Raw genomic sequence first — 10614 nt, forward strand, 5'->3', positions numbered from 1 at the left:
GCCGCATGGCCATTTCCTTTTTTCCTAATTATGTAGCTTATTTGAGCGAAGGTTATGTTAAAAATGGTGTTAGTATGATTGCCTCTAAAGAGGCAATCTTTCCAATGAATCAAACTTGTGTTTCGTCTGCATGGCCCCTTTGAGTGGTACATCATCTCTCAAGTCACAAAGCCAGCGTACCGCTGTCCCCCGAATCCTAGTGAGCTGCTTTACTCGCTCCTTTTTTGTGGTGGCGTGCAGACGTGACGGAGGTGCCCACCAAGTGCGTGGAGACTGCGCTGCAGCTGGACGTGAATGCGCAGCTGCAGTTCATCGACTTTGAGGGCCGCTCGGACGGGGAGTCGGTGCGCAAGATTGTGCAGATGATGAAGCCCCAGCGGGTGATCCTGGTGCGGGGAAGCCCCGAGGCCACCCAGGCCATGGCCGCCTACTGCCGCTCCTCCGGGGCCGTCCAGGGCCGCGTCTTCACCCCCCGCCTGGGCGAGGTGACTGCCGGGCGCTGGGCTGGCGCTCCTCCCTCACTTCCTCTTCTCGTCTTCCCCAGGCAGTCTTGTCTTTTCTGGACAGTCTTTCCTCCTCAAGATGCTCTCATCTTATCTTCCCCAGACACTTGTGTCTTCCCCAAACGGTCTTGTGCTCCCCAGGCACGGTCTCTTCCCCATACACACACGTCTTCCCCAGGTACTCTTCTCACCCTCTCCAGGTGGACTTGTCTTCCTTAGAAAGAAAGAAAGAAAAATTGTGGTTTTTTGGCACAGCAACCTTTCGGTTATAATGTGCCAGGCGCAGGGTAGAATAGTTATGCGACGGTTAAACGATGTTATTCAAGGTGTTGTGAAGATTAAAAACATTTTAAAAGGGCTCAAACATGCACATAGCTAAAACCGGTGTAGAAGGCCGGTGTCCTCAAAAAACATTTGAAAACGTTACTAAACACTCTTCCCATATTCCTCAGACTCAAGTGCTAGACGCGTACGACCGGCGCATGCAATCCGCATGTGATTCGCATGCGACTGATCTGCCAAAATCGGTCCTAACAATCAGTCGCATGCGAATCGCATGCGCCGGTCGTACATGTGTCTAGCGCTTTAATCCTCTTCCCTAGACACGCGTTTTCCACAGATACTCTTCCACAATCTCCCCCAGACTCAGTCCTCTTCCCTAGACACATGAGTCTTCCCGAGGTATTTTTCCCATTTTCCCCAGATGCTGTCCTCTTCCCCAGACATGCTCATTTTCACTGGACGCTCTTCTAACCTCCCCAGATGCTCTTGTCTTCCCCAGACACTCTCCCCATTTTCCCCAGATGTTGTCCTCTTCCCCAGACATTTGTCTTCCCCAGCTACTCTTTTCATCTTCCCCAGACTCTGTTCTCTTCCCCAGACATGCATCTTCCCCAGATGCTGTCGTCTTTAGTGTTGGTAGTTCAGGATGAAGATTGGAAAGGCTTTTGATCGGAAAATGAAAACACCTTGCCACAGTGTGTGCAGTTGCCCATGCTGCCCTGCTAGGGAAGGAGGCAGTGTAGATGGGGAGTGTTGTGTAGAAAAAGGAGGGGAGTTAATGCGGGTTCAAGCACTGGGCAATAATGATTTCTTCAACACATTTTGGTGGGACAAGGGGAACAACACTTGGAAGGAAGTCGATTTCCTTGGGGTATAAAAGCAAGGAGATTAAATTTCTGCGCTGCTTCTGCAGTGAAGACCAGGTCGCTGTAATGTTGAAGGAACATGTCTTGGATTTCAGTGTTCTGTTTTGGAACGGAAAGCGTGGGTTGGAACTGGACAAACCAACATGTTGATTTTTTAGTTGTGTGCTAGAGAGATGTGTGCTGGAAGTTTCGGGGTTTAGTAAAGTGCAGCTCAAACTAAATTAAGAACTTTCCTACCCCTAACAAATAAAATTGTTACTGAGGATTTAAAGTTCTTTGTAGCTGGTTAACCGTTTAGAAGATTGGAGGGCGATTACGTGAGAAATTTTTATTTTGTGAATTTTCATGAGATTTCAAATGAAAAACCCCCTGGTCATTTCTTTTAAAATGTCAATATCATGCAGGGTTCGCACAGGTCCTTGAAAACCTTGAAAACCCTTGAATTTAGAAGTGTCAATTTCAAGGCCTGGAAAGTCCTGGAATTTTTAAATGGTCCTTGAAAATCCTAGATTTTTCCGGAGAGAATCAGTGGCCCTGTCTTTTCACAAGAATTTAAAGTGTTTGTCATGGATTGTAGGTGTTAACAAATGTAAAGAAACATTGTAACAATCAAGTTTCAGTGTATTGCGTGAAATTACAAGTTTGGTGGATTTTCATTATTACAAGGCAACATTGGGAGCAGGCACTTGTCAATCCAATCCATGTCACGATACAATGCAGCGAAAGCCAGCTTCTGTTCTCTATCTTGCATTTTCCATCTAGTCTGTGGAATCTCGCTCATTGCATGTTTGCTGTGCCTCATACGCTCCATGTGCGTCTGCTTTTATATGCAAATTGTGCTGCATAGTTCATCCTGCCTTGCAGCGACACCTGCCGATTTAATTTCAGCTGACACTCTTGCTGACAAAGCAGGAGATGCAGGCAACATTAACTAAGTTTTGAAATCAAACAGCCTTAGCAAACACAAAGAAAAAGACAAACCTCTAAATACCAGCCACAAAGTAAAAAAATAAAGTTGGGGGAGCATTTACGAACCCGTTACACCTATCTAAATATGCACTAATGTGCTTAGGCATTGTGCAATAAAAAACGTTTGCATTGTGTTTGAAAAGTAATAAATAATCCCAGATGAAACGTTAGATGGGGACCTTGAAAATGTGTTTTCTGGTCCTTGAAAGCCCTTGAAAACCCGTGAATTTTTGCTTTCGAAGCCTGTACGAACCCTGAATATGGTAATGTCTGACAAACCTAGAATGCAAATTCTTTAACATTTGGTAGCACCGGAACCAAAATTGCGATCGGTGATTGTTGACTAGATCAATTTTTTCGAACAAAATTGATATCTCGGGGTATGTTTTGAAAGCGAAGTTGTTAATTTCATTTACATAAGTTTGGCGAAAGATGTGAATGCAAATATTGTTGGTTGCACATCAAGTGCAACTAGAGCTGCTCACCCATCCGCGCAGATTGTGGACGCAACGACCGAGTCGCACATCTACCAGGTGAAGCTGCGTGACTCGCTGGTGAGCTCACTGCAGTTCTCGCGGGCCAAGAACGCTGAGCTCGCCTGGCTCGACGGCGAGATCGCCACTGAGGAACACCTTGCACCCGACGCCAGTCAAGACGAAGACCTTGGTGAGCAGTCTGCACATTGAAGATGCATTGCATCAGCTTGGCTCCCGCAAGCTTTTTTCTGCAAACACCAAACAATTTGGACAGTTCGAACGGCTTCGGCAGCCCCAGCAAACATCTAACTTGTCATCCTTCAAACAATTGATCCTTGCGGCAATTACTCTGCTCCAGTCAAGAATAGAAATCATCATCTATGAAACATTTTTTTGTATCTCACGAGTTTCTGTAGATTCACTACGGGTAATCTCTCTTCAGGACGTGAGATCGTCAGACCAGTCTTTTGCTACAGCAGATATTTCTGGAAGAGTGGCCCAAAAAGTTTTTTTTCTTGTACAAGTGAGGAAAAAACGTGGAAAAGCTGTGAGAGCCAAGTTTATACATGTTGTCTGCCAGCATAGTTTATATACACTCCTCATTCTAGAACAAAGGGTGAATTGTAACGAAATTAACAATGCACGTAAAGTGCTGCTGATTGGGACAGTTGGTGTGCCTCGTGAAAAGAGTTGTAATGACAGTGTGAAGTCTTAAATTTGCTGAAATGGTGGCATCCAGTGACAATTAAACAAAAATCAATTGATTCTATTAAAGTCTTCAATGCTGCTGGCGGAAGTGGTTCACTGCTGAGCACATGAGACGGTGACAGGCGGACGGAGTGCCTACTTAGTTCTAAAAAAGAAAAAAAAGAAAACAGTCAATTTTTGCTAAGGAAAGCAAGGCAGGCAGAAATCTCCAACTCTCTCGCAGGGATGCTGATTTTATCAAAGGGCTTTCCTATTATTATTTTTTTTCTCATCTTTACTGTTCCCGTTCCACAATAGCAAAGTTAAAGTTCTTTCAAGAACAAAAACATTTCACCTTCATTGTGATGTTCGGAGTTGCGAGGTATTGCATTTGCAAACTTGCTGCTTGTCTTCTTTCCTTTTCCTCCACAGATGTAGACGAGACCCGAGACACCATGTACATACTTCAGCCACTGCCACCCAGCCAGGTAACGCCTCATAGTGTTTAAAATGTGCACAGGTTGCCCGATAATTTATCTACCTCGATGAAGTGAGTCCAGTTTGTTCGTACAAATCTTGCCAGGAAACCAAAATAGCAGTGCTAGCTTACCGCACCCTCTTCCCCTCCCCCCATTTTTTCCATCAGTCCTTTTTCATTTTTTCATTGTGGGAACTGAATTATGGGTCTATCATAGTTTCAGTAAAATCGACGCAGTCGAAGCTAAGGTCCCCTCGCCCTTTTAATAAACAAAAATCAATATAGAAAAAGTCTCAGCAAAAATGTGTGTAAACTGCTTTGGTTTGAAAGTGGTGTAGAATACATATTGTCTTTTAAAGCAAATAAGGTCGTAGCAGTAAAAAGGAATTAACTGTATTGAGCTATCACAGGACTTCATTGAAAAGCAAAACAAGATTGCTTCAAAAAGTCTTCTCTTTTTTTTTTTTTTTTTTTTTTTCCTTACAAGGGTGGGTGCATTATTGAATGCCTCTCATAGCAATTGCCCATCAGTGAATGAAACAAACACACTAGTTTACAGCAGTGCAATCAATGTTCCTGGGACGTTTCAGTTGCTAGCTTTTGCGGTCAGCTGTGGAACGCACATAATCTTGCTTATGGATCGCAAAAAGTGAGTTTGGGAGTGTAGTGAGCAAAGAGCAGGATTTCTGCTTTTAACTGTCAGTTTCTGAGTGAAGAAAACATTTTGCTGCTGCATAAACCACTGAAAGAGCCGTAAAAGATCTGGAGCAAAATATTTAATCTGCTGTCACTACCCTTAAATAGTGCAGAGTTCCCGATGATTGCTGAGTGCATCAACCATACGTTTAATTATAGTTAATAAGCTGTGTTGCAGAGCATGTGGGTGAGATTGATGTGATTAGTTTCTTTATTTGAAAAGTAGGTGGCTGTGCTATTCAAACATCTCTCTTGAAAGCCAGTTTAAAATCATTGTGCCCTAAAGCCTCAACTTTCGGCATCGCTCTTTAAATGATGTTCTGTGGTTCCTTTTTAAAGTGCCAATTTTACGTTCCGATGTGTCGACTTATCTTTGTGGCAGGTGATAACAAACCTTTTGCACATCGTGCCTTGACTTTTTGTAAAAGTCGTAGTATGAAAGATATGATGCCAGATCAGGCTTTGAATTTGGTAAAGGTCTTTGTTTGGAAGAAATGACGTCAGGTGACGTCAGTCCATTCCATCTGCTGTTTGTATTGTACAGAATGTACTCCAGGGACATGCTGTTCTTCTAATCCTCCGAATGCGTTTCTGTTTGTTTCTTTCTGTGTGTTTAGGTGCCGAGTCATGCGACCATCTTTGTGAACGAACTCAAGCTCTCGGACTTCAAGCAAGTGCTCCTTCGCAACGGAGTCCAGGCGGAGTTCTCCGGCGGAGTTCTCTACTGCAACGGCATCGTGGCCGTGCGGAGGGTACGCGTCGATTGCGCCTACTCTGCTTCCGAGGGTTCAAAGCTCGGCGCATTCAACTTTATGCTTTCTATGTTGCACTTCGTTTGTTGAAACATTTGCTGGCAGGCAAAGCATGAGACAGTTTAAAGTTTGGTTCCCGGCCGCGGCGGCCGCTTTTCTGATGGAGGCGAAAAGCGAAAACATCCGTGTGTTCGAGATTTCAGCGCACGTTGAAGATCCCCAGGTGGTCAAAATCAATCTGCCAGAGCCCTTCACTATGGCAGGCCTCATCGCTGTGTAGTGTCGCCGTGTTAAACCGCACAAACAATCAATCAATCAATCAATCAAGACAGTTATTAAGCGAAGTTGTGTTTTATCTTCATGGCCCCTTTAAGTCGCATGGTACCACAGGTATTCATCCAGGAGGAATGTTTCCATTCCGCTGTCCAAGGTGGCGCCCCCTATAACCGGTCTACACCAGATTATAAGCACAAACAAGGTATAGGAGCCGAAAAGGTCCTCACATTATGCGTGGTTCGCTTTTACCGAGAGTTCATTCTACATACGTGGCTACAGTCAATGCTAGGTGGTTTTGGAATCTAGTTGAAAAATTTCTGCAAAACAAAAAGCAACCCATTCTGCCGCTACAGTAGCCAACCGATTTTTCAGACTTCAAAAATTTGGACTTTCTTGGCATTCCGGGTATTCTGGGTATTTTGAGCTTTCCTGAGGAACTCCCAATTGCCCCACAGGAGTAATGTATATGAACAACGGATATTTAGGACAAAATAAAGCCAGAAGTTTGATTTTCCGGACTGAATTTTCCGCAACAGAGCCATGGCGCGACTCTAAGACGATGCCATTTTGAATCCGAAGCCACCTGGCCTGCTTCGGGTTGGATAGGGATTGGTTTGACGTCCGCCGGGGTAACAAACTTTAATCTTGGAGGCCATAACTTTGCACGTACGAGTCCTTGGCGGAAGCAATCTCGAAAGCTGGAAACGTTGTTTTCGAAGAAAATGTAGTGCTTGCAGAGATGCAAGCAGACATTCTTACACGAAGGAGGAATTGAAGGCAGGGAACCATTCACGACTTCTTCTGTCCTATTTACATGAAATAAAGTTCGCTTTTGCAGCTCGTGGATTTTTTCAACTGCTCCTTTATTCGGACTATTTTTCGTTCCCCTCCAGGTCCGAAAAATCGGTCGGCTGCTGTAAATAAAAGTGGGAATAAGTCCGATAAGTACGTAAGCTGCTCTGCTATACAAGAAGCCGGTTTAAAGATGGCTTCATCGCTGTGCCGAAGTGCATTGCTGGAGAGACCTTTTTTCAGGACAGTATAAGCAGTCCGATATCAAAGTACGACATCCTTAGTGCCTGTTACTAAGTACATCCATTACACTCGCATCTATTTTTACGAAGCGCTATGTACCAAGGCACGTTCAGTTGACGTCACTATTATACACAGACGCATTGCTGGAAAGACATCTTTCCAGGGGCGTATTAGTAGTCGTATATGTAACTTCCTTTTATTATGGCCAATTATTATTTTACTTAATATTTTATTTTATTTGTTTATATTATTTTACTTATTTTATTTATTATTATTTTATTATGGCCAATTTCTGAAGCAGCAAAAGTGTGACGCATTGAGCGTTACGGACAGACTCGTGGATTCTTTCTGGGGTCCCTATAGAACTGCTTACGCGTTTAAAAGAGTCGCTTTGCAGTGGCTTGAGTGGTACGCTTGCCGAGTGTAAGCTTCTGTCATTGTGTCTGCTATTTGCATTGCTTTCATAATGCCTGTTTGTGTTTACAGAACGAAGCTGGCCGAATCAACATCGAAGGCTGCCTCTGCGAGGATTACTTTAAAGTTCGCGAAATTCTGTACCAGCAGTACGCCATCATCTAGAAATAAAAATGTTTTAAACTGAAATTTTGAGCTTCGAGTAGTGCTTGCTTTGAATCATTCGCCTGAGTGCTCTTATACCCCTGTCACACGGGCACTTTCAATCGCGATTGAGTCGATCCGGATTGAACTCGATCCGGATCGGGCACCTGCTACACGGCAGTTTCAATCGCGATCGAGCTCAATCCCGCTCGAACTCAATCCTGGTTTCTCAAGCGCGATCGAGGCTTCCAAGCGCGATCGAACGAAAGCGGCGATACTCTCGTCCCCGCTCAGTAATGGCACAGAATGTGACAACTTCAACTAACGCCACAAATTGTGTCAAATAACTTGACCCAAATAAGCGTGAGGAAATATTTACATAGTTACGTATACCTACGACCGCGCGAAGTTACCAGACGCCGGCCGCAAGTACATGGTTAGCGCCATCTGGCGAACACGAGCGCAACCCGTGCAACTTCTCAATCGCGATTGAAACGTGCCGTGTAGCAGCGGCAGTACGTCGAGCGCGCTCGAAAACTCGATCGCGATTCACTTCAATCGCGATTGAAAGTGCCCGTGTGACAGGGGTATTACATTTTAGAGCACCTGTGTTTGGTTGAATCGTGAGAAATCAGCACTCTGTTTTAAAGTTTGTTGCAACAAAAAGGCAGGAAATGTAGAGTAGCGTTACTTTTTAAAATGTGATCACTACATTAATGCGGACGAATCTCTACAAGAAGCAGTCTATAGACCGTTTTATCGGGTGAGCGGGAAACGTACTCTCGGACTCAGCGGCCGCAGCGCACGGACCGCCTTTCCCCCTCTCTGGAGTGTGCGCGCCGATCACGGCGGGTCTGGCGCGGCTGCTCCTTTGCCTTGACTACGCTTTGTAGGCATGGCGCGTGCGGGATTACCACTAATTTACGCATTGTTTTAATGAAAGGTTGCTAATAAATGGGCCAGACTAGCAGCTTGTGAGTTGCACACTTAATAGCACACAGGATTCTTGGCAATTTTGTTCTTCTGAGCTCTTTCTGTACACTCCTACCTTGGAATAGTGGCAGAAAATTCTTCTATCTTCTTTCCGAACTAAAATGGGTAACTGAAACTTGCCTGTGCCGCAGGTGGTATATGAACTTGCACATCGCTATTTATATTTCGGAGGTATGACACCGTCACGCGCATCAACATTAGACACTGGATTGTACGCGCCGGTACACTGCATAAACCTGAATGAAACCGCACGTGCTCGCAAAACATGCGAACGAAACCGAACGGGTTGCCAGCGAATCGTTTGGTGAACTCACGGTCCGCTGCAGCGGAAGAGCATGATTTGCAGGGCTGTCTTGTGGGTGTGCTTGGCGAGCGACGACCTGCTGGCAAATGTGCGACCACCACGTTCGTGCTCCGTGGAGTGTACGGCAGACGGTTGCGTTGCGACAAGCTCAGCTGGCGCCAACTGTTGGCACTCATTAGCATTGTGATGCAGTACTTCGCTTCACCTTTCGTAGACAGCAGCACCACCTAAATGGAGCAGGTTAAAGGAAGGATATATGGCACGTTCACTGTCTGCGCTTCAGCTCATGGCGTAGTGGTATAGTGTCTGTCGCCTCCCGTTGCGGCGACAAAGACCCCGGCTTGAATCCTGGCGCTGTCGTATCAATGGAAGTTTTTCTGGCGATGTCATTTCCGTGACAGATATGACGTAAGTCAGATCTTGGTGGATCTCAGAATACAACACCATCATATTAACAATGTCCAGATAGTTTTTTACTCTCGCCTCAGTAGCCACTCACTGGCATGCATATTTTATTTCAGCTGCAGACACCGGAAGATTTGGAGTAAAATGGAAGAGAAATATTTTGCAAAATTATGTACTGGTATGTTTTGATATCTTGTTTCAATAAATTATTAAAATAGTGTGTGGGTAATTTTTTCAAAAAAGCTACTGGCATGCATGCTTTCTTTTGGTCGTGGTCAACTGAAGGTTTTGTATTTGTGATTACTCTATGTTACGTAAATGTAGTGTGTGTGTGGGTGTGTGTGTGTGTGTGTGTGTGAGAGAGAGAGAGAGAGGTCATTTTGTATGCTTGAGGTTTTTCCTTGGGCAAAAAGTTGAAATTTGTTATTTTTTTTTTTTCAATAGTGGCAATTTCCTGTATCTTGAACGGCTAAAAATAAGAAGTACCATATTTGTTCAAGGTCTTGACCAGCTAATTTACGGTAGAAAGGAAATGAATGCCCTTTTTGTTTCCCGAGTTCAGTTAATGCCTTAAAAGTGTGATTTTGCGAGAAAGTTTGACTTTGTTTATAAGTTGCTTTAATTGCTCGGTTTATCGGAGGGAACAATTTATTTTTAATTCCCAATGTAATCGTATGAGGAATTCCTACAATTCTCCATGAAATCAAGGCACCATTGCCCCATCTCCCTTGAAATTTCTGCATATGCTGATGAATAAGTGCATACCTTTGTGAATGACTAAAACGCTGAAAGCAAGACTAGAAACGTAAGAGCACTTGAAATTATTCAAAGCAGAGGTAAAAGTCATTACGTTGTTGTGAATACAAAGATTGATATAAGTAGTAAGAGTGGCACACAGATGCTGCAGCAAAAAATACATGACGCACCAACAAAACAATTGCTATTTAACTTTAGCCACGATTATCGAATGCACTTATATTTTGCGTTGTTTTCTATTGCACCTCAAAATGAACGCTTAAACGCTTGCTCATTTTAGCCAGTTTTGTGGGTTGACGGCGTATGATGGGTGTTGCTTTGCGGTTTAAATGCCGGAAATAAATTAATAACTGAACTAGCAAAGTGGGTTGGCTACCAGGCGTAATTTTACAGCTCGAAATTGGATAATCAGGAGAGATAACACATTACTAAAAAATTTTCGATACACGAATATATTTAGGGAGCGAAGTCATTGTCTTGTTCGAAGCTATCAACGCCTTTTGCGACGCCTCATGGCTCGAGCCGCGTTCGGGAGTTTCAAATATCCCGCCCTTGCGCACTGAATCGCGGAAGCGCGC

The 10614-nt window shown here is 44.2% G+C and overlaps 1 protein-coding gene across 1 annotated transcript in view; it reads left to right on the forward strand.

Annotated features, from left to right (window-relative positions):
• Cpsf100 (cleavage and polyadenylation specificity factor subunit 2) overlaps positions 1–7623 on the forward strand; it is a 29936-nt gene extending 22313 nt beyond the window's left edge. The window contains exons 12-16 of the mRNA XM_077674388.1: positions 241–485; positions 3118–3286; positions 4216–4271; positions 5575–5709; positions 7507–7623. Coding sequence (XP_077530514.1) covers positions 241–485; positions 3118–3286; positions 4216–4271; positions 5575–5709; positions 7507–7599 — 698 coding nt within the window. The 3' untranslated portion in view covers positions 7600–7623. The remainder of the gene's footprint in view (positions 1–240; positions 486–3117; positions 3287–4215; positions 4272–5574; positions 5710–7506) is intronic.
• Positions 7624–10614: the final 2991 nt, after the last annotated feature.

The sequence above is a fragment of the Haemaphysalis longicornis genome, unplaced genomic scaffold (genome assembly GCF_048455015.1).
Source record: "Haemaphysalis longicornis isolate Haplotype H1 unplaced genomic scaffold, Haemaphysalis longicornis Haplotype H1 scaffold_6, whole genome shotgun sequence".
Lineage (NCBI taxonomy): Eukaryota > Metazoa > Arthropoda > Arachnida > Ixodida > Ixodidae > Haemaphysalis > Haemaphysalis longicornis.